This window comes from Diceros bicornis, chromosome 6, assembly GCF_020826845.1.
Source record: "Diceros bicornis minor isolate mBicDic1 chromosome 6, mDicBic1.mat.cur, whole genome shotgun sequence".
Taxonomy (NCBI): domain Eukaryota; kingdom Metazoa; phylum Chordata; class Mammalia; order Perissodactyla; family Rhinocerotidae; genus Diceros; species Diceros bicornis.
Window position 1 is genome coordinate 77595410 of NC_080745.1, and position 27418 is coordinate 77622827.

At 37.1% G+C, this 27418-nt stretch overlaps 1 protein-coding gene across 1 annotated transcript in view; it reads left to right on the plus strand.

The window, feature by feature from the left end:
* Positions 1 to 1218: 1218 nt before the first annotated feature.
* The window catches only part of TDRD1 (tudor domain containing 1), a 37307-nt gene continuing 11107 nt past the window's right edge, over positions 1219 to 27418 (plus strand). Inside the window, exons 1-16 of the mRNA XM_058544047.1 lie at positions 1219 to 1549; positions 3606 to 3664; positions 11223 to 11367; positions 13253 to 13358; positions 14073 to 14136; positions 15185 to 15286; positions 15518 to 15700; positions 16221 to 16364; positions 16909 to 17080; positions 18148 to 18234; positions 20002 to 20169; positions 20292 to 20399; positions 21296 to 21466; positions 22896 to 23138; positions 23541 to 23678; positions 26436 to 26546. Coding sequence (XP_058400030.1) covers positions 1225 to 1549; positions 3606 to 3664; positions 11223 to 11367; positions 13253 to 13358; positions 14073 to 14136; positions 15185 to 15286; positions 15518 to 15700; positions 16221 to 16364; positions 16909 to 17080; positions 18148 to 18234; positions 20002 to 20169; positions 20292 to 20399; positions 21296 to 21466; positions 22896 to 23138; positions 23541 to 23678; positions 26436 to 26546 — 2326 coding nt within the window. The 5' untranslated portion in view covers positions 1219 to 1224. The remainder of the gene's footprint in view (positions 1550 to 3605; positions 3665 to 11222; positions 11368 to 13252; positions 13359 to 14072; positions 14137 to 15184; positions 15287 to 15517; positions 15701 to 16220; positions 16365 to 16908; positions 17081 to 18147; positions 18235 to 20001; positions 20170 to 20291; positions 20400 to 21295; positions 21467 to 22895; positions 23139 to 23540; positions 23679 to 26435; positions 26547 to 27418) is intronic.

A 27418-nucleotide genomic window follows, 5' to 3' on the forward strand; every position in this document is an offset into this window, starting at 1 on the left:
CTTGTTGCTGCAGGTGTGCTTTCCCTGGCAGCTGCAGGCTCTCCCACCACAGCTGCCATCTGAGGCCTCCTATTAGGGACTTTCCCAGGACCTGGTCCACTGCGAGTGCCCCACCTTTGAGTGTGCCTGTGTATGTCTTTTTTATTATCTCTCTATCTTTTCTGGATTGTCATGGGATTAGGCCAGGCCTAATTTAAAATAAGAAATGAGATGGAAGTTTTAAGGCACCAAGAGGGAAGATTTTTCTGCTATATCTTTATCTTCTATTCAAAACAATGTTAAACAGCATTTATGTATTACTCATGCTAGTTTCAGCTCTCTTTTTTTTTTTCTCTCTGAGCAGTTTTGGGAGGATAGGTGGAAGTTTTGCCTGCAGTCTACAGACAAAGCTATAGGTCACTGCTTCAAAAAGAGGAGTTGTTTGTCTACATTTATGGCTATCCCTGGGCAGGACACTCAGTGTTCTTTAAGAGTAATAGGAAAACAACACATAATGTCTCCATAGAAGTCTCTCAGAGGCATTTTGCAACAATACCTGTATCTTCTTTTCAGAGACAGGTGCACACAGATAAGTCCTTAAAAGCAGTGGATACAAGTTACAATTTATGGAAGCTCAGCTGGAAATTATCAAAGCAGAGGACTTAGGAAAAACACCCCAAATGGAGGTCAGCTGAGGCAAATTGGGAAGGATGACTGGGAAGGAAGGCGTTTACCAGGCGGATGAGAGTGAGGGCGTTCTGGTTAGTGGGTTCCGCGTCTGCGGGGACATAGGGTAGCATGGAGTAGGAGAGAGTAGAGGGATGCTGAGAGGCTAGAAAGGCAGGTGATGACCCGATTTAAACAAAACCTCTATTGTATTTCACCATTAAGTTGTGCGCTCTAGCTTGGAAATACTTCTTTTAAAGCATGAAAGTCCTTTTGTATTCCTGTTGTTTCAAAAGCTTTTTAAACTAAGGAACGGTGTCAGCTCTGAGATTACTCTTTCAATGTCTCTTGAGTTAGTCTTTTGTTGTCTGTTGTTGAATTCTGTTAAACTTGGAGTTGATACTTAGAGAATCGTTTTCTTGTGCCTGTAGGGCCGGGCTTTGATATCACGGTTATGTCTGCTTTGGAATCATGCGTGAGAATTATCTGTTACATAAAAAGAAATCACCTGGGCCTGCAGTGCTTCTACTTTTGTAATTAAAAGTTGCCTTTTAAATACATTTCTTCCCTTAGACTTCTATGAATGTTAAATTGCCGCTTAATGTGATGGCGAGAAATAATTTGGAGGCATCTACTTGTAAAATGACAGAGCCGTTTAATTTTGAGAAAAATGAAAGCAAGCTTCCACCACATGATTCTGTAAGAAGTCCTGGAGGACATCCTAACCATCCTAATTTCAGGTTGAAAAGCCCAGAGAATGGAAATAAAAAGAACAATTTTTTGCTTTGTGAGCAAACTAAACAGTATTTGGCTAGTCAAGAAGACAATTCAGTATCTTCAAACCCTAATGGCATCAATGGAGAAGTGGTTGGATCCAAGGGAGAGAGGAAGACATTGCCAACAGGTGAGTGAAAACTACAGGCTTAATACTTCTTAATTCTGATGGTTTCTTTGACTTACCACAAATACATATAGCTACAGACCAGTCGGCTCTTAACTAAACTACCAATGGCTGCCTTAAGTATTTGCATTTATATACCAGTTTAGAAGGAAAACCCAGATGCCTGGTAGCTACTTTTGGCTAAAAGGATTCCTGAGGAAAAGAGTTTCTACAGGTGAGCTTTTTCCCTCCACAATCAGAGAACTATCCTAGGAATGTAGAAAGGAAACACTCTGGCTTTTTATGGGTGTTCTAAAGATTGGCAGTATTTTAAAAATACTATGCAAATTTTATGCATGTAATAATCGAAGATGTTAACTTGTTTCATTTGATGTTTTTATTTTATTTTATCATTCCTTTAGTCCTAATTCTAAAAAACCTGCTTTTTAAGGAGACTGAGCTCTGGTGGAATCGGGCCTCTGTGAATGTATGTGAGATGTGATCTTTTAATATTATGGTGATGGAGTTCTGAGTTTGGCCCCTGGTCCTATGGGGTTCCCCAAGAGGTCAGAACTATTTTCCTAATAATATGAAAATATTATTTGCCTTTTTCGCTGTGCTGACTTTACACTGATGGTGCAAAAGCAAAGGTGGGTAAACTGCTGGCAGCTTAACAGCTCAACTTTAGGCGGGGGCACCAACCCAGGCTAGTGATCTTGAGTTTTTCATTTACATGCACTTGTTAAGACAAACAAAAGCCAGAAACATGAGTTTTATTTAAGAATGTCCTTGATGAAACAGTAAGAATTACTAGAAAATCTTGACCCTTTGTATAGGTACTTTTAGCATTTTGTGTAACATAATGGAAATTACCCCTAACTTCTGCTGCATACTAAAGTATGAAAAGCACGCATGCGATTGAGTTGTGAGATGAATGGAAACTTTTTTCTTGGAACATCATTTTTACTTGAGAAGAATGTCAAACTATGGTTATTCAGGCTTATCTGGCAGTCATTTTCTCAAAAATGAACAAAGTGAGCCTGTCACTTCAAGGAAAATAGCTGACAGTATTTTGTTGCTAATGATAAAATTCAAGCTTTCAAGCAAAAATGAGAATTGCAGGAAACTTGTGTCTGCCACTTGGAGCTTGACAGCTTCTCAGTACTTAAAGGCTTTTCTGGTGAGATGCATGGTGATATTAACACACATGATTTTTTTTGATATTGCATAATGAAATGTGTCAGCATTTGGAAGATCTGCACAACTCACAGTTTCTCAGTCTTTTCCAAATGACCAACGTGTGATGTCGCATAGTCTTGCATGGGTGAAAATCCATTCAAAGTGCAAGATAAATCAATGGATTCTAATGTAACAGTATGAAAAGTTGATTGGTACGGTTTTAGATTCCACTAACCCTTAAACTGCCACTTGAGTTTTGGTGTGATAGTAAAGGAAAGTATGCAAAATTACATGAAAAGGCCATTCAATACTTCTCCTTTTTGCAACCGCACATCTGTGTGAGGCCAGATTTTCCTCAGGTGCTTCAATCAAGGCAGCATACCGTGACAGATGCAAAAGCAGATATGCGAATCCAACCATCATTGGTTAAGGCAAACATTAAAGACAGGTGCAAAACTGTAAAACAGTGCCACTCGTCTCACAATTTTATTTTTGCTTTGGAAAACAGTTTTAAAAAAACATGTAAACATGTAATGCATTTATTATTTTTAAGTAAATAAATATTTTAAAATTTAGCTTAATTTCTAAGCCATATAAAAAAACCTCTTTGAGGTCTTCAATAATTTCTAAGTGTAAAATGAGTCAGGAGTTCAAAAAGTCTGAGAACCGCTGCCTTAGTGAATGGAGGAAAGTTCACAATGAGAGGAGGAGTAGTCAAGGCAATTTCAGACAAATCCTTCTTTTTCATTAGGAAAAGTAGAATGTTGCTTATTTTTAGTGCAGTTTTAAGGTTATTATGGTATAGATTTATCATTTGCGTATTACCTAATTATGGTATTGTACATTTTCATAAGTAAAGTAATATTTGGCTTTTATTAGACATTATGTTTTTCCTCCCCAGGAATCTCGGTGTCACCATTAAAGGTTGGAAATAATTCACCACCCAAAGAAATAAATAGTGTAAGTTATGGGCTTTTTTCTATTTTCTGTTTTTATTTGGGTAAAAAATTCTAAACATATTTTTGTATTGTGTTAATAAAGAATTATTCAATTTGCAGGTATTATTTAAAGTCAGAATTCCTTTTCATTAACCTAATACTTAAAAAGTTGAATTTTTTTTAGGTAATTGTAGATTAACATACAAGTGTAAGAAATAACAAATCGTGTGTAGCCTTTTTCCAGTTTCTCCCTATGGTAATATACTGCAGAACTATAGTATATCACAACTAGGATATTGACATGGGTACGGTCAAGATACAAAACATTTCCATCACTCTGAAGATCCCTTATGTGCCTTTTTATGGGGCCCTTCCCCCTCCTTAACCTCTGGCAGTCACTGATCTAATCCATATGCCCCCAATTTTGTCATTTCAAGGATGTTATATAAATGGAATCATCCAGTATGTAACCTTTTGGGATTGGATTTTTTCACTCAGCCTAATTCTCTGGAGATTCATCTAGGTGGTTGTATGTATTAATAGTTCAATTCTTTTTATTGCTGGGTGGTATTCCTTGGCTTGTTTAACCATTCACCCATTGAAATACATCTGGATTGTTTCCACTTTTTGGCTTATAACAACTAAAACTGCTGTAAACATTCATGTGCAAGGTTTTAGGTGAATGTGTTTTGTTTTTTGTTTTTTTTCTCAAAGATAAATGCCCAGGAGTGCAGTTTCTGGGTCATATAGTAGTTGCATATTTAGTTTTTTAGGAAGCTGCCAAAATGTTTTCCAGAGCGGCTTACCATTTTACATTCCCACCGAGAATGTATGAGGGATCCAGTTTCTTTGCATGCAGCGTCCTCACCAGCATTTGGTGCTTAGTATTTTTATTTTCCCCATTCACATAGGTGTGTGGTGATGTCTCATTGTGGTTATAATTTGTTTCCCTAATGGCTAATGATAAACATCTTGTCATGTGCTTATTTGCCTTTTTGGTGAAATGTTTCTTCATGTCATTTTCTTGTCATTGTTTCTTCTTGTCTGTTTTCTAGTTTGGATTGTTTGGTTTTTTATTGCTGAGTTTTGAAAATTCTTTATATATTCCAGATTCTAGTCCTTTGTCAAATATGTGATTTGCAAATATTTTCTCCCAGTCTGTAGCTTGTCTTTTCATTATCTTAACGGGATGTTTAGCAAAGCAAAAGTTTTTAAAACAGTTTTGTTTTGTTTTATTTATTTATTTATTTATTTTGTGAGGAAGATCAGCCCTGAGCTAACATCCATGCTAATCCTCCTCTTTTGCTGAGGAAGACAGGCTCTGAGCTAACATCTATTGCCAATCCTCCACCTTTTTTTTTTCCCCTCCAAAGCCCCAGTAGATAGTTGTATGTCATAGTTGCACATCCTTCTAGTTGCTGTATGTGGGACGCGGCCTCAGCATGGCCGGAGAAGCAGTGTGTGGTGCGCGCCCGGGATCCGAACCCGGGCCACTAGTAGCGGAGCGCGCGCACTTAACTGCTAAGCCACGGGGCCGGCCCAAAAGTTTTCAATTTTAATGAAGTCCTGATCAATTTCTCCTTTTATGGATTATACTTTTGGTGTCAAGTCTAAGAACTCTTTGCTACCTTAAATCCAGAAAATTTGTTCTTTCTCCTCCCCAAAAAAGTTTAATGGGAGCCAGCCCGGTGGTATAGTGGTTAAGTTTGCATGGTCTGCTTTGGTGGCCCGGGGTTCACTTGTTCGGATCCTCAGCATGGACCTACTCACCGCGCATCAAGCCATGCTGAGGTGGTGTCCCACAGAGAGGAGCTACAACTCTACAACTACGATACACAACTATGTACTGGGGCTTTGGGGAGAAAAAAAAGAGGAAGATTGGCAACGGATGTCAGTGCAGGGCCAATTGTCCTCAAAAAAAAAAAATTTATAGTTTTACATTTAAATTTGTGGTCTATTTTGAGTTAAGTTATGAAACTTAGGTCAAGGTTTTTTGTTTTTGTTTTTTTACCTCAGGATGTCCAGTTTCTCCATTACCATTTGTTCAAAAATGCTATGTTTCCTCCACTGAATTGCCTTTGCACTTTTGTTAAAAATTAGTTGGGCATATTTTTGTGGCTATATTCTGGATTCTCTTTTCTTTTCCATTGATCTAGGGGTCTGTCCCTCCACCAATACCACACAATGCTAGAGCTGTGTAATAAGTCTTGAAGCCGTATCTAGAGTGATATCTCCCACGTTATTTCTTTTTCAGAGTTGTTTTAGCTAGTCTAGTTCTTTTCCCTTCCAAGATATATTTTAGAATAATCTTGTCAATATCTATAAAAAAGTTGTGCTAGGATTTTGATCGGAATTGCATTAAACCTGTATATCAATTTGAGGATTATGAACATCTTTGCTGTGTTGAATCTTCCAATCCATGAACACAATCTGTCTCTCCATTTACTTTGATCTTTGATTTCTTTCACTTTGTAGTTTTCAGCTTACAAGTCCTGTGGACATTTTGTTATATTTACACCTAAGTAATTTTTTCTGTGATTGTAAATGCTGTTATATTTTTTATTTCCATGTGTCCTCATGTTCATTGCCAAAATATATAAATCTGGATGATTTTGCATATTTATCTTATATCCTGTGATCTTGCTGAAATCACTTATTCTAGGAATATTTTTGTGGTAGATTACTTGGGATTTTCTACAGAGACAATTATATCATTTGCAAATAGAGACAGTTTTATTTTTTCCTTTTCAAAATATATGCTTTTTATTTCCTTTTCTTGCCTATTTCACTGGCTGGAACTTCTAACACTATGTTGAATAACAGTGGTGACAGTGAGCATCTTTCTTTGTTTCCAAACTAAGGGGAAAGCATTGAGTCTTTAACTGTTAAGTATAATGTTAGCTGTAGGATTATTATAGATATTTTTATTGAATTTATGAAGTTTTCTCTATTCCTACTTTTCAGATCATTTTTATCATGAATAGGTGTTGAATTTTTTTAAATGCTTTTTCTTCATCCTTCGATATTATGCTTGTTTTTTTTCTGTTAGCCTGTTAATTTAGGGGATTACATTGACTCTTTTTTTTTTTTAATATTTACCCAGACTTGCATCCTTGGAATACCTCAGTTGGTCATGGTGTATAATTATTTTTATATATTGCTGAATTATATCTGGTATCATTTTGATAAGGATTTTTACATCTGTTTTCATGAGAGATCTTTGTGATTTTCTCTTTTTTACTATCTTAGTATGGTTTGGGTATCAAGGTAATACTAGCTTTCTGGAAGAGAGATTGTATAGAGTTGGCATTAATTTTCCTTTAAACATTTGGTAGTAGTCTCCAGTGAAAACCATCTGGGCCTGGAGATTTTTTGGGGGGAATTTTAAAATTATGACTCAATTTCCTTAATATTTATAAGGCTGTTCAAATTATCTATTTCATATTGTGATAATTTGTGATTTTTGAGGAATTGGTCCATTTTGTCTGCATTGTGAAATCTATGTGTGTACAGTTTGAAGTATTCCATTATCATTTTTATTTCCTCAGGATCTGTAGTAATATGTCCCTTGTTTCATTCCTGATATTGTTAATTACTGTCTTCTCTATTTTCTTCATTGTCAGTCTTGCTAGAGGTTTGTCAATTTTATTGATATTTTCAAAGAACTAAGTGTTTCATTGATTTTTCTCCAAGTTTTTATTTATTTTTTAATTTCATTGATTTTTGCTTTTATCTTTATTGTTTTCTTCTGCTTGCTTTGGGCATGTTTTGTTCTTATTTTTTAGAGTCTTGAGATGGGAGCTTAGATTATTGATTTGAGACTTTTCCTCTTTTCTAATGTATGAATTTAGTGCTATAAATTTCCCTCTTGGCAGTGCTTTAACTGTGTCCCACAAATTTTGATACGTTGTTTTTTTATTTGCTTTTAGTTCAGTGTATTTTTTTTATTTCCCTTGTGATTTCTTTCCTCTTTGACTCATGAGTTATTTGGAAGTGTATTGTTTAGTTTTCAAATGTGTGGAGATTATCTGTTATTGTGTTACGGATTTCTAGTTTGAGTCCATTGTGGTTGAAGAACCCCTCTATATGATTTACATTATTATAAATTTGTTGAGTTTGTTTTATGGCCCAAGATGTGGTCTGTCTTAGTGTATGTTCTGTCAGCACTTGAAAAAAATGTGCATTCTGCTGTTGTTAGATAGAATGGTCTATAAATATCTAACAGAACCTGTTGGTTGATAGTGATGTTGAGTTCTTCTGTATTCTTGCTAATTTTCTATCTAGTTCCATTAATTGTTGAGAGAGGAGTATTAAAGTCTCTAACTATAATTATATATTAACTGTTTCTGTTTTCAATTTGGTTTTGCTTCACACATTTTTCAGCTCTGTTTTTTGTTTGGTACATACACATTTATGATTGTTATGTCTTGTTGGATTGACCCTTTTATCACCCTATAATGTCCCTCTCAGTGTCTGGTAATTTTCTTTGCTCTGAAATCTACTTTATCTGATGTTAATATAGCCACTCCTGTTCTCTTTTGATTAATATTTGCATGATATTTATTTTTCCATCCTTTTGCTTTCAGCCTGTCTATATTGTTATATTTGAAATGAGTTTCTTATAGACAGCATATAATGTTTTAATTTACTCTGCCAATCTATCCTTTAATTGGGGTATTTAGATCATTTACATTTAATATAATTATTGATAGTTGAGAATTTGCTGTTTTGTGTTCTGTTTTCTTTTTCCTGCCTTGTTGTAGGTTACTTGATACTTTCTATACTCCTATTTTGACTTATCTATAGTATTTTTGAGTGCATTTCTTTATTTAACTTTTTCTGTGGTTGCAAGTATTAAATTATATGTGCACAATTTATCATAATCTACTGGTGTTATCATTTTACCAGTTTGAGTAAAGTATAGACACCTTGCCTCTCTTTATATCCGTTTACTCTTCCCCATTTGTATGTTACATATTTTCACTACCTAGATTTAGAACTATTTCAGACAGTGTTCTTTTATCTGTTCAGCTTGGGTAATTTCTTCTAGTCTTTCATCCAGCTCGTTTATCTGTTCTTCCGTATCCTCTACTCTGCTTTTGAGTCCCTCTAGTGAATTTTTCATTTCCACTATTGTGTGTTTCATTTCCAGTATTGTATTTTTCATTTCTGGTTGGCTCTTTTTTATATCTTTGTTTCTTTGTTGACGTTCTCATTGAGTTCATCCCTTCTTCTCCCAAGATCAGTGAGCTCCTTAACACTCTGTTTGAACTCTCTGTCAGGTAGGTTGCTCATTTCTGTTTGGTTTAGTTGCTCATTTCTGTTTCATTTAGTTCCTTTTGTGGGGTTTTGTCCTGTTCTCTTACTTGGAACATATTCCTTTGCCTCCTCATTTTGCCTCTTTCCCTGTGCTTGTGTCTATGTATTAGGTAGGTCAGCTACATCAGACAGTGTTGTAATTTAGCTTGAACTGTCAAACATAATTTATAAAACTCAAAAGAAGGAAAGTCTGTTTACTTACCATATGTTTGCTTAATGTGTTATTCATCTTCAATTGTTCCAACATTCCTTCCTTTATCATTTCCTTTATATTTAGAGAACTTCCTTTAGCCATTCTTTTAGGATGAGTCCTCATGACAAATTCTCTTACTTTTCTTTCATTTGAAAATGTCTTGATTTCCTCTTCATTCCTGAAGCATATTTTTCCTAGATAAGTTTCTCAGTTAACAGTTCTTTTCTTTCAGCATTTTAAAAATGTTGTGACGCTTCCTTCTGCTCGCCCTGGTATCTGAAGTCTGTTCTCTTTTTAATTGTTTTTCTCCTATAGGTAAGATGTTATTTCCCTCTTTCCGCTTTTAAGTTTTTTTTCTTTGTCCTTAGCTTCAAGAAGTTTGACTATGTGTCTTGGTGTAGATTTCTTTGAGTTTCTTCTGTTTGGGATTTGCTAAGCTTCTTGAATTTGTAGATTTGTATCTTTTGTCAAAGTTTGAAGTTTCAGCTATTATTTGAGTACTTCTTCAGCTCTGCCTTTTGTCTCCCCTCCTCCTGAAGACTCTGAAGACATGAATGTTAGATCTTTTCTTATAGTTCCATAGGTTCCTGAGGCTCTATTCTTTTATTTTTTTTCTCCACTCTGTTTTTTTCTCTGTTGTTCAGATTACGCAATTTCTGTTGTTCAGTCTTCAAGTTCACTGATTCTTTCCTCTGTCCCCTCCATTCTGCTGTTGAGCCCACCCATTGCACTTTTAACTTTTGTTTTTGTACTTCTCAGTTTGAAAACTTCCATTTGGTTCTCCTTATATCTCCTGTTTCTTTGCCGAGACTCTCTTCTCATTTGTTTCAAGCATGTTCCTAATTGCTTGTTGAAGTATTGATGGCTGCTTTAAAATCTTTGTCAAACTTAACATCTCTGTCATTTTGATTTTGGCATCTTTTGATTTTTTTTTTCATTCAATTGTGATTTTCCTGGTTCAGTATGACAAGTTATTTTCTATTGAAAATGGGACATTTTGGGTATTATGTTATAAAACTCCGTGTCTTATTTAAACTTGCTGTTTTAGCCAGCTTCCTCTGACACCACTCTATCAGGGGAAAGGGATGTTGCCAAGGGGGAGTAGATATCCAGATTCTCCACTCAGCCTCTTTGACACCCAAGGGAGTGCTCTTCCTTGCTGCTGGGTGAGGGTAGTAGTTCCAGCTTCTCACTAGGCCTCATCTGATACCTTCCTGGCTGGGAGTGATGAGTGCCTCATTACTACTCCCCATATACTCTTTACTGACACAGGGGAGGGATAGGGTGGGGAGAGAGTGGGTGGGCCAGAGGAAGGATTAGAGGTAGGAGAGTTGGGAGACACTCATTACTGTTGAATGGTGGTGAGAAGTCCTGGCTGTCCACTAGGCCTCCTCTTGTACCACCCTAATGGTGGCAGTGGGGGGAGGCAGGCACTCATTACTGCCAGATGGAAGTCCAGGCTCCTCATGTGGTCTCCATAGGGAGACCCCGCAGGAATGAAATGCTGGCTTCCTACTCTGTTGGCCTTCTCTGATACCCCAGTAGGAGGGTGGGGATACCTCATTTTAGCCTGGTGAAGGTGGAAGTCTAGGCTCCCCACTCTACCTTTGCTAGTGGGAATAGGGCCACAGTTTTTTCTATGTTGTTTGGAGTAGAGCAGTTATTGATAAAAGTTTTCTGTCCTACTGGGCTGCCCCTTTCCTGGTCTTTTGGCTAGAGAGAACAGGCTTTTTGCTGGAGCTTTATTGTCTGTACCTTTTGGCATTTCTGGGTTGCTGGCTTCTCCAGCATGCTGTCTGGGATATATGAGGCAAAGAGAAAACTCAGGGAACTCATCGCGATGTCCTTCTCTGAATCCCAAGGTTCCTAGCTGGTCTGCTGCCTTCTCTCCTGCCTTTCACAGTTGTCTTATATTTGTTTTACATATAAGTCTAGGGTTTTTACTTGTACTTATTGAGAGGAATAGGGAAAAGTACATCTACTTTGTCTTCCCAGAAGAGGAAGTCCCAAATCTAGTATTAAAAAAAAATTATTACCAAGTTTTAAAATTTCTGTTCTCTTTTCTTAGAAGCTGAGCAATAATGTGCCTCCTGCCAAGCCAAAAAAAACGTATAAGTTGATTGAGAATTCCTTGTCCGTAAATAATCCGGCGCTCTTCAACTCCTTAGGACCTCCTCTTCGATCAACAACTTGCCATCGCTGTGGCCTGTTTGGTAAGCATATTGCTCTCAGGTGTCTGTTGGATTATTCCTCTACACGTTAGAAAAATACTTTTATTATGGAAAATTTAAAACATTAAGTATAAACAGAATAGTATATACAAACCATGTACCCATCTCTCAGCTTCAGCAGCTACCAGTGTCCTACCATTCCCATTCATCCACACCCTTACTGCTTCTTTACTTGATTATTTTTTGTAGTTTTTGATAAGTAAAACTTACATGCATTGAAATGCACAAACTCAAACCCCTATCAAGATAAAGACATTTCAATTAATTTTGTCAGTTACAGAATTTCACATAAATGGAATTATATAGTATGGACCCTTTTATATAAAGCTTTTTTCATTTAGAATAATATTTTTGAGATTAATCTTGTTGCATGCACATTAATTATTTTTTGCTTATTACTGAGTTTTCCATTGTATGTACCACAGTTTTCTTTTTTTTTATAATTTTTTTTTAAAAATTTTATTTATTTTTTTTTTACCCCAAAGCCCCAGTAGATAGTTGTATGTCATAGCTGCACATCCTTCTAGTTGCTGTATATGGGACGCGTCCTCAGCATGGCCGGAGAAGCGGTGCGCCAGTGCGCACCCGGGATCCGAACCCGGGCCACCAGCAGCGGAGCGTGCACACTTAACCACTAGGCCACGGGGCCGGCCCATACAGTTTGTTTCTTTTATTGATCATTTTGCTTGTGTCTAGCTTTTGGCTCTTATGAATAGAGCTCTCCACATGTTTTTGCACAAGTCTTTGGGTGGACACGTTTTTCATTTCTCTTCGGTATGTACCTAGGAGTAGAATTGCTGAGTCAAAGGGTGGATATAGCTTTAACTTCATAAGAAACTGCTAAACCATTTTCCAAAGTAGTTGTCCCATTTTACACTCCCGTTGGTAATGAGTTCTGGTTTCTCCACATCTTCATCAACATTTGGTGGTGTTAGTCTTTTTAATTTTAGCCCTTCTCATGGGTGTGTAGTGGTATCTCTTTGTGGTTTTAATTTGCATTTCTTTCATGATCCGTGATCTTATGCAGTTTTTCATATGCTTACTGGCTTTTTGGATATTTAGCTCCTTCGTTTTTTTCTATTTCTATTAGAGTGGAGGTATTTGAGGCCAGCATGGTCCGGTTGTTGTTTCTTTCTTTGTTCTTAGATAACTTGTTTTCTTCTGCCGGATCCTGATAGGATTTGTGTGTGTGTGTGTGTGTGAAGAAAATTAGCCCTGAGCTAACATCTGTTGCCAATCCTCCTCTTTTTGGTAAGGAAGATTGGCCCTGGCCTAACATCCATGCCCATCTTCCTCTGCTTGACATGTGGGATGCCTGCCACAGCATGGCTTGACAAGTGGTGCATAGGTATGCACCCTGGATCTGAACTTGTGAACCATGGGCTGCCAAATTGGAGCGTGTGAACTTAACTGCTATGCCGCTGGCCCAGCCCCTGATAGGATTTCTTTTAATACTTTATTTCAAAAATTTCCTGGGTTTGTCTTTACTGGTTTTGTTTTGTATTTTTTTAATGGCACAAGGTAAGCCATGTCAGAGTCTGCTTGCACAAGTCTGTTTTCACTGCCGCAAAATTTTCCATTTCCTTTGATTGTTCCTTTTATAACATGTGCTCTGGGCTCTGCTTAGGAAAGTCAATTATGTTTCCAGTCTGTTCTCCCTCCTGTTTTCATTTCATCTTTGCAGTCCTCCTCCTCTGCGTTTTGAGCGAGTTTTAAAAGTTTAATCTGAACACCTAATAACCAGCATAATCCTCTTCAAATAATCTTCTTGATGTGATTAATAGAATGGTGTTTGATCTGTTTGACTTGCTTTTGACAACAAATATTTGGTATCTAACGTTGGTGATGTTGCGGCTGTGTTCTGCAGGATCGCTGAGGTGTTCGCAGTGCAAGCAGACGTACTATTGCTCCACAGCGTGCCAGAGGAGAGACTGGTCGGCACACAGCATTGTATGCAAACCTGTTCAGCAAAAGTAAGTGTTTGTGATTTTTTTATTCATTAGAGACTATTTAAAAATAAAGTTTTTTTTCTCATACTATAAGGATCAAATCAGGTAAGCAGGCCATAACTGTAGAAGTTGTTACTTTTTACTTATTTATTGAGGTATAACATAAAGACTACAAATCTGAAATGAACAGCTCTACAAATTTAGGAGTTTTCATGAGTATAATTTTGTTAGATAGTACATATTAAGAGTTAGAACCTTAAGTGAGTTTGTTTTTTTTAATGATTAGAGCTTTAGAATGCCTTACTTTTAATCATATATACTTTCCTGAATTTTAATAAGGTGGAACTCTCACAGTGCCTCGTGAATTGAAATTTTAAGTACGTAAGTCTTACTTGCATGGTATTTCCCACTTTACAAAACAGTTTCACTGTTTGATCCTCAAAACTCTGTGTAGATAAGGTAGGGGTTATCTCCATTTTACAGATGAGGAAACTGAGACTTGGAAATTGTGGTTACCCCCCTTTCATTAGGTGGCCTTTGGAAGAAGCAGGCTTGTGCACAGGGTGGACCACTGTGTAGCCAACATTGGGTTGTTTTACTTTGTTACTACTGTGATTCTCTCTGGAAGAAGCTGTTTTGCTCTTTTTGGATTTGTTGATTGAGAATTTAACATAATTGTGGCTGCTACTCTTAATTGACTCTGTACTATGAGTATTATAATCCGTTGCTTTATTTCAGTTTCCGCAAACCTGAAGATAATAAATCACCTTCTGAAACAAAGAACATGGAAGTGAAAAACGAGGTATGATATACGTACTCTTAAGTCTTTCTAGTAAATTTTGAATGACTCCTCTTTACTGAATTAAGAGAACTTAAGCTAAATAAAATACTTATGACTTATTTCTGCATTTCATCAGTGTTTATTTAAAAACAAAAGTTTCCTGTTGAGTAAATCTGTACACCCTAGTGATTGACTTGGTGACTGTTGGGGGTCTTTGAGAACTGTTTATGCCCAGCCGTTTTCCAGAAAGGACTTGCGATGGCTGTCGCTAGATGTAAAATCGTTTGGACTACCAAGAGAGTCCCTTCTTTGTAGTCCCTGCAGGCACACATTCTCTAGCTTTGTGTACTGGATTCTAATGGTGCCCAGTTATCTAAGGAGCATTTTTTCTGTAATACCTTTCTTCCATTTACATAACTGTATGGGCTAAAAGCATTCATGATCTGAAAAATATCAGTTGTGTCCAACTCATATTTATAGATAATTTTTAGCCTTCTCTAGCTGGTCCTAGCTTCTACTTTCAAAAAAAAAAAATCATCTGTGTACATCTCAGTGGAGTTCTTGGGAGTTATGTTCTGTGCAAGTGGGGGTCTTGTTCCAAGACAAGATAGCTGTTTCCTCTGTGCTTAAAGACAGGTCCCAAGGTAAGGGGCCAGAAAGGCAGTCTCCTACCAGGTCTGCTGGGAATGCTGCTGTGCTGAAGTGTCAATAAACCAACCTTCTAAAACTCTGTCAAAAAAACACTATGTATATTCTGACTTCCTCAAATATTTATTCATCCAAAAATGTTAACAAGTGCAAACTTAAAAGACTCCCTCCCCCTTTTTTTTTTTTAATAAACTCAACATTTATCTTCGCCATTGTGGCCTGATTCTTGGGTGATCCCAGTGCTGTGTACACTTCCGGTGGACAGTGGGTTTTAGTGACTCTTGAAGGTGTACACTGTTTCTCTACTCTGTTATTCCAGCCTGAGGATCAGGCTATTTTGGCCTTGATTACAGCAAATAGTGGCCACGGTATCATTGAAACCTGTGCTTGTATGTAATTCTCTTATGTTTTTTCAACCCAGAGTGATCATCCACTTGGAGTTACTAAGAAAGCCGTTTGTGCTGATAAAATAATGTTTTCTGATTTGAGAAGTCTACAACTCAGGAAAACCATGGAAATAAAGGTATTTTTTGTTTACTCTCCATGGACAGAAATCTAAAGAATTATAGATTTTTATTTCCTTGTTTACTGTTTTAATTTGAGTTCATAAGGTAGCTACAAAATATAGCTGATGAAATTGACGAAGATTGTAAAAACTGTCTACAACACTTTCTGTATTTTAGTTATAAAGCTTTAAGAAATTTACATTTCTTGTGTTCCCAGTGAGTTATTACATCTTTTCTGTCTTTGAAAGGGTACAGTTACTGAATTCAAACACCCAAGTGACTTTTACGTGCAGCTGTATTCTTCAGAAGTTTTAGAATACATGAACCAACTCTCTACAAGCTTAAAGGAAACACATGCAAATATGGTGCATGAAGAAGATTACATTCCTGTTAAGGGGGAAGTTTGTGTTGCCAAGTACACTGTTGACCAGGTAACCCCTAAAGAAATGAATTATTTAATAAGGTGTTTTAATTTACTTTGGTCATACCAGCTTGACACCAGAGCTTTTAATAATGCATTAGATGGCTTAAAGCGAGACCCTGGTCACCCTCCTGTTTCTCTTCCTCAGTCCGTATTCCGGGTCTGTTCAGTTTCTTCCTCCTGGCCCTAACCCTCTCCAGCTCTGTTCATGGGCTCCTCAATTGCTGGTTACAGACTGATTGCTAGTCTTAGAGCTTGTGTTCATTTGTGTAGCTGAGGCATTAGTGTGTGATAGTCTGCAGGGCTAGAATAGCTTGGGAGTAGTTGTGCACAGTAAAGTGTCCTAAACAGACAATTTTAGGGATTTCTTAACTTAATTTTCAAAGAATCTTGCTAACTTGTTGATTGAGTGCCTCAGAACCGAACAGTAGCCTTTCCTTTGCATGTTCTGCAGACTGAGAGTTTTTAAACCTAAGATTGTGAAATGCTGTTTTAAAGCAGTGTGCCGTTATACTGTATTTCACTTTCAGACCTGGAACAGAGCACTAATACAAGATGTTGATATGCAGCAGAAGAAGGCACAAGTCTTATATATTGATTATGGAAATGAAGAAATAATTCCAGTAAACAGAATTCACCAATTAAACAGAAACATTGACTTGTTTCCTCCTTGTGTGAGTCTCTTTTATTTTCTAAAAATTCCTGCTAGTGTCCCAAAGGAGCTGTTTTTAACGTTGTAATGGACACAATATGTGCTCGTCTCTTCCATCATGGTTATTATTAAAAAGTACCTATCGGTATATCTTTTACTACATAAACACTTATTAGCTTTCTTGGCTCCATTTTATTTGGTCTTACATAGTTAAGTACTGCCTCAGGTGAGAAACTTAGCGTTTTTCAGGACATCTTATCAATCTGCTCTTTAAAAACAATCATTTCTATATTTATTACATTATTTGGAAGCGACCTGAATTTGTGTGTAATTGAGGGATAATTATTGTCCTTTCATGAATTTCTCAAGCTTCAAGTCCCAAAAGTAAAAGCATTGTGGATAGAGTACCAAGAGCGACAAATAATTGTTTATGTGGTTAGTACTTGAAGATTCTTGATAAATTTTCAGTATGAAATACATTGTCATTAAAAAATCTTCACATAATTAATTAGAATAAGTCATTTTCAAATATTAAGTTTTTTAGTAACTTGCATAAAATCTTTCAGGCCATAAAGTGCTTTGTGGCCAATGTTATCCCAGCAGAGGAGAATTGGGGCAATGATTGTATCAAAACTATTAAGTCACTGTTAATGGAGCAGTACTGCTCTATAAAGATTGTCGACATCATAAAAGAGGAGGTGGTTACCTTTGCTGTCGATGTTACGCTGCCAAGTTCAGGTAAGATCTGGATCTTTCTTTTTAAATGGAGCACTTAGTATGTTATTTAGTCTCTACCTGTTACTCAGAGAAGAAACAGAAACGTGAAGTGAGGCCAAGCAAGCTCTGCTCCGGAGTCATGCAGCTTTTTACTGAAAATGACTGCTCTTGCAATTGGCAGTTTGTCAAAGACATGGCACAAATTTGTAGAATTAGGTGAATTAAAAGGCTAGATCTACACTTAGTATGGAGATAACTATATTATCCTTTTGATATAGCCATTATAATGTCTACTCCTGATTTCTACTATACATTGAGAGAAATTCAAGAATTTCTCTGTGAACGCGATCATTATCATCGTTGCTTTTTTCTTTGCACAACCTTCACAGAACTGCATTTTGTTAGTATCGAGACTGTAAGTACCTAGAATTTAAATTGTGGAAATGGAAACACTTTAGAATCCTGTTCTTCTATTCTGGCTTTATATGTGTTTTAAAAGTGGCTTCTTAGTCTGCTTATAATTGCCTCTCAGTTCCCAAGCTATTACTTTGCTGCTTTTAGAGACCCAACGTCAGTTGGTGACTTGGTAGAAAATTCTGTTAATCTTGTTGTAGAATTAAGTATAAAATATATTTGTTTTGATTCTTTGCTATGTATTTTCACGTTATGACTTGAGCTTTTGGATACTGTTTCCAGGAACTTGAAGTTTATGTTGATGCTGGTTAACACTTGTTTCAGCCATACTTTGTGTCTGAGAAAAAGTACTCTTGTGTCTTAAATTTATTTTTTCTCATAAATGGTGGTCATTCTAAGCACGCCAGTGAGGTAGTAACTAAATCTTTCATGTTATTCAGAATTTTGAAGTGAAATATTTTCTGTCCAGTGATGATGGGAATTTTGCCTCAATTTTTAAAGCTGAGCCTTAATAAACTATATTTTGCATATAGAAACTGAAATGGTTAGAAATATGCCAGTGTATTAATAGCTATAATCTCTAAATCATGATTATGACTCATTTGTATTTATGCTTTTACTCTAATACCTGGTATAATATCTCACTGGAGACATATTTTCTTAATCACTTTTAGGAAAACTCTTAGACCACGTGCTTGTAGAAATGGGATATGGCTTGAAACCCAAGGCACAAAACTCGAAGAAGCAAAGTGCAGATCCATGTGAGTATACAGATGAACTTTGAACAGAATAGTGAGTGGTTATTGAAGAATATCTTCTCTACTAAACAAAGAAGGCACGGCTGTCACACTGTCCAACTTACTGGAAATGATAACCATTCTATAAACTTTATGTAAGAAAGATGAGACTTTTTCATTTACTAGTATATTATTTCTAATCTCACTCTTCCCTGCCTGTTGTCCCGTGTCTGTCTTCCAGGTTAACCCTTGACATGATAATTATCAGAGATTATAAAGTAGTAAATATCATGACCTTTTGGTTGAGGAATTTTTAGCTAACATTTCCTTAGTTTAGTTTGTTTTTCATCCTGACTGGGTATTCCAGCAGTAAGAAATAGGGCTGTAACATTCTGTTCTAGTAGGATGGTATTTCTTCTTAAGTTTTTTATTTCTCGTTTAATTGTGTGTGTGGTTTTTCACTTAGTCTAAGAAGAGAACCAAGAAGTTTTATTATCAGCCTTTTATTTTCTCATTGGCTAGTCTTATGTGTTGGTTTTTCTAGTCTCTCTCTTACTTTTCTCCTTTACCAATTACTTTAGATGTAGACATTCTTCATTGTCTCTTGTTCATTCAACCAGAGGTGATTGCCAGATTTTTTTTTTTATGATTTTATTTATTTATTTATTTTCTCCCCCAAAGCCCCAGTAGATAGTTGTATGTCATAGCTGCACATCCTTCTAGTTGCTGTATGTGGGACGTGGCCTTAGCATGGCCAGAGAAGCGATGCGTCGGTGCGCACCCAGGATCCGAACCCGGGCCGCCAGCAGCATAGCACGTGCACCTAACCACTAAGCCACGGGGCCAGCCCTGATTGCCAGATTGATGGTGCCGTGATTGGACGCATCCTGTCACAAAAACAAACTTGACTTATCCTTAAATCTACTTTCTCCTTCACCTCCCATCCCTTGCCCTAATTGGTTGCCTAGTCTGTTGATTCTTCTTCATAAATATCCTTTATATATGTCTTTTTTTCCTTCCTTTTTTTCTCTACCATTTTTCTCATTCAGGAATCTTTATCATCCATGGATAATTGCCACAACCTTCTGATTCTTTTGTCTCTTGTCTCTATTCTTACAGTACTGCCTATATGATATCCATAAACACAAATCTTGGTGTGACAACTCCGCTGAAAGGCTCTCAGTAGTTTTTTGCCATCTAGAGGAGAAAACCAAACTCTTACTGGTCTAATAGTCATGGTTGAAACTGTGAATGTTGGTGGTATCTTAGGGAGAGTGTGGAGTGAGGAAAAATAGTGAGGGAGATAAACCTGAGGCGTACACCAACAAGTGAGAAGCTGTGATGGGAGAAGTGAGAAGAGAATGGGGAAAAGGTCGCATGAGCCACAGCAGGATGAATGGTTCTGGGAGGGAGTCATCAGGAATAGCAGATGCTGCAGAGGTATCCAGTGGCAGGAACAAGAATCCACTGAGAAATATCTGCTTCACTAAGGTCCTGTGGAGGTGGGCAGTGCAGACACTCAGAGAAGAGATTATAAAACGGTGTGATGGAGGGAGTGCCGGGTGCAGTGGGAGTAGGGCCCTCCACCCAGACTTGGAGAGAAGCCTTTTCAAAGTGACACCACACTGAGCAGGAGATAATCAGCTTGGTGGGGGGTTTTGGGGGTGTGTTCCGGGAAAAAAGAACAGCATGTGTTAAGGCCTAGAGGTGTGAAAGAGCATGGTTGGGGCTAAAAACTGAAAAATTGGATTAATGAAGCCAAAACGGCTTATTTTTCTGTTTTCTGATAAGGTGATCCTGAAGAGGTTGGAAAAATGACAGCTGACAACAAAATCGTTGTGGACAGAAGTGACCTAATCCCCAAAGTGTTAACTTTGAACGTAGGGGATGAGTTTTGCGGTGTGGTTGCCCACATTCAGACTCCAGAAGACTTCTTTTGTCAACAACTACAAAATGGACGTAAGTAAATTTTCTTGACTTTTGCCATCAAGATAACATACTTCAAGAGACTCAGCATGTAAAAATGAAAATAATGTGTAGATTTGTATTTCTTTTGTTTAAGATGTGATCTATATCTACAGATAAGCTTGCTGAACTTCAGGCATCCCTTAGCGAGTACTGTGGTCAGGTGTCTCCACGCTCGGATTTCTATCCAACCATTGGTGATATCTGTTGTGCTCAGTTCTCAGGTAAGGAAAGAGAGTATTATTGCATTTTTTACTTATAATTAAGTAAAAACAAATGCAACAGAATCTTCAGTTTGCACTGGATGGCTGCATTTGAAACTTGAGTAATTTAAGTGCACCAATTATGTTTTTAAATGTGTCCAATTAAACTGAATCACAGTGTGTAAGGGAGGAGAGCCCGTGAGTGTCAGGGAGGTGGGGTGGATGGTAAAGGAAGTTTTTATTGTTTTTATCAGCCCTGTAGTTTTTTGGAGACTGGTGCAGATAATTCTGTTTACATCGTTATGCGAATGTGGAATCTCCCAGGGTCATGTCTTCACCAGTTTTCTTTGGAATAAATAGCAAGAGGGCATGGAAGCACAGAGCTGTCATGGCACAGCCTCTGTAGCCCCACAGGTCTTGCCTTTGATAACTGGGTTGTTATTCTCTGCTGAAGGGAGGTCCAGTGGCCTCACAGAAGAGGAGATGCAAGTAGGCCTCCAGTAAATCGATTGCTTGGTTGGTGGAATCTGGTTAACTCATACTGCCAGATATTCTAAAATTAGCCCTGCTTGATGCCTTAACAAATGGTTCATATGTTGATCAAAACCTTGTGGATTCACATGGCCAGGACATGTTCTCTGTGCTCATGAGCTAACTGTCTACTGGGGAGACAAGGCATGTAAATAAATGACAGCTTACTGAGTTAGTAGTCCAGTAAGGTATGAATAAAGGTGACATTTAGGAGTTCAAGGCTTCTGTTAAGCAAAAGTAGCAATGCTGAATAAGCATTCATTGTTCAGTAAAGCTTGATATTATATTAAAATAAGATCTACAAATGATCATCTCTAAATTTGGGAGGAAGAGTTTTTGTTTATGTCTGCGTTGGAAAATCATTAGAGCCTCTCTCCGTTTTTCAGAGGATGATCAGTGGTACCGTGCCTCTATTTTGGCTTATGCTTCTGAAGAGTCTGTACTGGTTGGATATGTGGATTATGGAAACTTTGAAATCCTGAGTTTGACAAGACTTTGTCCCATAACTCCGAAGTTGTTGGAATTGCCAATGCAAGCTATAAAGTGTGTGCTGGCAGGTAAGAAATTTTTATGCTCCCCATATTTGTAAAATACCAAAACCTAAAGTAGGAGCATTCAAATTGAAATTAAACTACTGGTAAGATAAAGGAATGTGCTTAGTCATAACTTAGTGCAAAATAATTCTTAGTAGAACATTTAGGAAATACGCAGTAGTTTTATTACTATCTGTAATAAAATAAAATTTAATGTACCTGTGGTTATGGAATCAAGTGTTATTTGCTACTTATAGAGCCTGCATTATTGATAAATATCACAGATGCCTATTAACTACATGAAGTCGGAGAAAACCTGCTTATAAAAACGATAAGAGCATTATGATCATATGCTTAGAAATCACTATATATATAATTTGTCCCATTAGCAAAAGGGGCTTCTTTCCATGTCAATAAATTGGCCTCTACAGTCTTTATTCAGACGTACCATAATTTAACTAGCATCCAGTTATCAGAAAGATATTTCCAAGTTTTTGCCATTTATTGGCAATGTTCTTTTAATTACATTTTGCAGCCTGTCCAAGATCATTTCCTTAGGATAGGTTGCAAAATGTAGTTATTTTGCAAAACATGCCCATAGGTGGAATGGAGGTGTCAATGGGTATGCTGCTTTTCATGTTTGTGATACATTGTGATGATTCTCCAGAAGGGGTTGAACTAGTTTATACATCTACCAGAAATGTAGGAGGTAGTCAATTCCTTCACACATTGGTGCATCAAATAGATATTTCTATATTATTTCATCTTGGCCAGTTTTGATAAGCTAAAAATGAAGTTATTTCAATTTGCCTCGTTACCAGTGAGGCCAAACATTGTTTTGTACGTTACGTGGCTCTTAAATTTTATGAACTGACCAGGCATAACCTTGGGGTTGCTGACTTTTAAGTGCCCTTTGTGCTGCAGATGTTTCATGTATTAATGTAAGGGACCAGTATTTCTTCCTGGATTGTTTTATACTCGTGTTTATGATTTTCTTAACTTGATTGAGATAGAATTTACGTACCACCAGTTCCACTGTCAGGTGTACGATTCAATGATTTTTAGTAAATTTACCGAGTTGTACAACCATCACCATAATCCAGTTTTAGAACATTTCCCTCACCCCATTGAGATCCTGTGTGCCCATTTATGGTTAATCTCTGCTCCCCAGGCAAACAATAATCTACTTGGTCTTTGTAAACTTGCTTTTCTGGACGTTTCATAGCAATGTAATTATGGTTCCTTATATAGAAATATAGAAGATTTTTACAGGCTTTTTCTTTGTAATTTTGCTTTCATTTTCATGTTTAGAAAATCCTTCTGCTTGGATGGAACTTTTTGGTTCCAGTGTTTGTCATAGATTACTTAAATTTAACTTTGTGGAAATTAGGAGGTAAATTTCTAAATGCTTGTTGTAAGAAGTATTTTAACATTCTCTTAAAAATTCTGTTAGGAGTAAAGCCATCATTAGGAATTTGGACTCCAGAAGCTATTTGTCTGATGAAAAAAATTGTACAGAACAAAATGATGACAGTGAAAGTGGCGGACAAGTTGGAAAACAGTTCCCTGGTGGAGCTTATAGATAAATCCGTGACGCCTCACATCAGTGTTGCTGAAGTTCTCATAGGCACAGGCTTCGCTGTGGGGGAAAAGGGGGCAGTGACAGATAAACCCAGTGACAGGAAAGAAGCCAGTGGTGAGTAAAGTATCTACCAGATAACGTCCATGCTGGGGTTGAGGTGGTTTTGTGAACGTGTGGGTTCTCATACTTGCAGACTTGATGTGAGTACCTGTCATCTGTGTAAATCAGGCATTCATCTAAATACATTTAAGAGTGTGTCTGAGAACTGAAAATTTCTCAAAAGTTTTATGGGTCACTGACAGCTGAAGATCGGTCAGAAATGTGAATTAGAAATTTGAAATTCAGTGAGATAGCAATGCTTAATTTTCCTATAAAGGAAATGATTAACTTTCCTATAAAGTCACTAAGAAAATCATTGAAAATTTAGTTCTTCTTCAAAAGCAGATTCCTCAGCAACCCCACCTTCCACCCCCACTCTGGCCGTTTGTTTTGCAAAATGTTCATCTATTTTCACAGTTCCCTTAGGTGTAGAAGCAAAACTAAATCCATTGGCATGGACATGGGTTGAACTTGCTGTTGACCAAACAGTAGATGTTGTGGTCTGTATGATGTACAGTCCTGGAGAATTTTATTGCCATGTGCTTAAAGAGGATGGTAAGTTGATTCTTCTCATTTATTTCTTTTTGCAAATACATTGGTGTCGATAATAACTCAGAATGAGTTTACTGAGTGATAAAAGTACTTTCTTTCCAGGAAAGGCCAAGTGGGTATTGTACTTCCAAGAAAGATTGGGTTACACTTAGTTGGCTTTTATTCCATTTTAAGCCATTATTTCTATTTTCAACAATCTGTCTTTATATTTAAACCAGTTTAGGTTTCACAGAATGTCTCCTAAATTCATTTTTGAAAATTAATGTTGATTTCATTGAAGTTTAACATACGTATGGATAAGTGGTAGGGTGCAGCATAACAAATTATCCCAAGGTCAGAACAGCTGTATAACCAACATCTAGGTCAAGAAATAAAACATTACCAGTAACCCAGAAGTTTCCTGCATGTCTCCTCTGATCATTACCCCTTCTCTCTTTCAAAAGTAAATACTATCCTGCCTTCTAATAGCATAGATTAGTTTTTCCTGGTTTTGAACTTCATGTACATGGAATCATACACTGTGTACTCTTCTGTGCCTTGCTGCTTTTTTTCACATTGTGAGATTGGGCCAGCATTTTCACATGTAGCTGTAGCTGGTTTTTCGTTGCTGCATTGTGTTCCATTGTATGAATGTACTACAATTTATTATCCTTTCTACTGTTGCACGTTTGGGTTGTTTCTAGTTCTGAGCTGTAAAATAATGTTGGTATGAACATTCTCTTACAAATTTAGTGCACATGAGCATGCATTTCCGTTGAATATATTCATAGGAATTAAATTACTGGCCATACTTTAAAGAATGTGTATATTTTCAGCTTTGATCAATGAATGCCAAAAAATTTCCAAAGTGATTATGACAGTTGTCAGTTTAAGACAACAGTTTAAGAGTTCTAGTTACTCCACATCCTCACAAACACTTTTTATTTTCTGTCTTTTTCATTTGAGCCATTCTGGTGAGCATCATTGATTTTAAGTTTTTCTGAATCTTGGTTTTCTCTGCCAAATGAGGACATTGAACTAGATAAGACCGTATCTGATTTCCAATTTGTGAGATTTGTCATCCCTTCATTCAGAATCATCTGGTAGGCCACTATGTTATAAAGGATAAAATTCAAAATTTTATTTATTTTCATAGGTGATTACACAAGCACATGGTACAAAATTTAAAAGTTACAAAAGTATGTATAGTGGAAAGTAAGTTTCCCAGTTCCTCTTCTCAATTTTCTAAATATCTTTTCAGAGGTACTCTATACACATGCTTGTATGAATATGTATAGTCCTTTTTATGAATGCATAAATGGGAAAATACTATAAGTAATTTTTGCACTTTGCTTTTTTATCCCACTATATCTTGGGTATCAAATCACATAGTGTTTTTTCCATTTTTTTAGTACAGTTTTTAATTCGGACTAATTTTAGATTTACAGAAAAGTTGCAAAAGTGCTGCAGAAAGTTCCTGTATACCCCTCACCTAGCTTCCTCTGTAGTTAACATCTTACATAATTTTGGTACGTTTGTTACAACAAAGAGACCAACACTGGTACATTTCTCTGAACTAAGCTCCAGATTTTATTTGTATTTCATTAGATGTCCTTTTCCACTTCCACTGATGTCCCTTTTCTATTCCAGGATCCAGTCTAGGATACCACCTTGCTGTTTAGTCTCCGTTATTTTTTGTGGTTAAATGGTATTCCACTGTGTGGGTTTATCCTAGTTTAATTAACCTAAATGTGGACAAATAAAGGATTCACGTTTCCAGCCTTTTATTGCTAGAACAATGCTTTGTACTGTGTGCTTTCATTTTGAGAGTATATCCTTGGGACGAATTCCCAAAGCTGTATTTATTAAGTCAAAGGATATGTGTGCTTATATTTTTGAGAGATAGTGCTCTTCAGGAGGTTGGCCAAGCTAATTCCCACCAGCAGTTATGAGAGGGCCTTTTCCCACACGGTTTCTAATAGTGTGTCCTTAAACTTTTTTATTTTGGCTAATCTGAAAGGTGAAAATTCTAACTCGTTGTATTTCCATTTCTGTGAATGGACCTTTGTCACATATTTAAAAGACATTTGTTTTTCTTTTACTTCTATTGTGTTCAGATCCCTTTACTTGGCATTTTAAAGCTCTCCGTGGTCTGTTTGTTTCCAGGCACATCTCTGGTGTTCTTCTTCAGTGGTTCACCTTTCCACTTCTCTGCTTTGCCAAAGGGCTCCCGCCAACTGTTTTTTGGCTGCTTAATTTGTAATTCTATACTTTGCCTCAGAGCCATTTCTTCCTTGTGGAATACCCTCTTCTTTTCTATCAAATGTGTCATACTTCAAGTTTCTCTATGAAACCTTTGGTGAGCGCAGAGCTCACCTCCCTGTATTTCTTTAGCAGACGTTATCTGTGCCATCCAGTTAGTGATTATATATACTCCTTCAGGGCAGCTTGTATGTAACCCTCTTTCAGTATAGGCTTGTACATTGTTTCCTTGTCCCCGTGCAGAACTCATGCTCTAGGACACTGATAACAATGCCATTGTCCTGTCCCTGTGCCCAGTAGATTGTTCGTATGGAGTTCACGGAAAGCATTAACTAAATGACTTATTTGCCCAATTAAGTTTTTAATAAGGAAAAGGGAAAAAGCATTTGGTGTACTTAATAGTTGTTTGGGGGATGTACCTGAGATTTTGTGATCAAAACATTTTCCAACTTTAAAAGAAAATCTATATTCTGCATGTTTTTTTAAATATTAAATGCTCTATGTGCATTGTATTTTCAGCTTTAGAGAAACTCAATGATTTGAATAAATCACTAGCAGAATATTGCCAGCAGAAGTTGCCTAATGATTTTAAGGCAGAAACAGGGCAACCTTGTTGTGCTTTTTTTGCAGGTAAGTTGCAGTTGGTGCAATCTTGACTTTATTAGAACCTTTTGTTTCTTGGCATTCAACCCTTGTTTTTTTAATAAGTCTAGTTAACATCCGTCATAATATATAGCTACAGATTTTTTTTTCTTGTGATGAGGCCTTTTAAGGTCTTTTGTCTTAGTAACTTTCAAATATACATTAGCTATTTCAAATGTTTTTTTTTTTTAAGATTTTATTTATTTATTTATTTTCCCCCAAAGCCCCAGTAGATAGTTGTATGTCATAGCTGCACATCCTTCCAGTTGCGGTATGTGGGACGCGGCCTCAGCATGGCCGGAGAAGCGGTGCGTTGGTGCGCACCCGGGATCCGAACCCAGGCTGCCAGCAGCTGAGTGCGCGCACTTAACCACTAACCCACGGGGCCGGCCCTATTTCAAATATTTTTAATGTGTATTCTTTTCCTGATGTTTAAGCAAATATTTTTCACAATGGAGATTAAATGAATGCTTAAGATATGTTTTTTGGGGGCTGGCCTGGTGGCGTAGCGGTTAAGTGTGTGTGCTCCGCTGCTGGCAGCCTGGGTTCTGAGACTGGGGGCGCACCAAGGCACCGCTTGTCAAGCCATGCTGTGGCTGCCTCCCATATAAAGTGGAGGAAGATTGGCACAGATGTTAGCCCAGGGCCAGTCTCCCTCAGCAAAAAGAGGAGGATTGGCATGGATGTTAGCTCAGGGCTGATCTTTCTCATACACACAAAAAAGATATGTTTTTTCTTCTCTTTGTAACAAGGTACCTCCAAGTGATACTTTCTCACCTAAACTTTGTTAAATTTGTTAAATACTTTTCTTTCCAGAATTTCTGATAATATTAAAATAAGTTAGATAATGGAAGACCTGT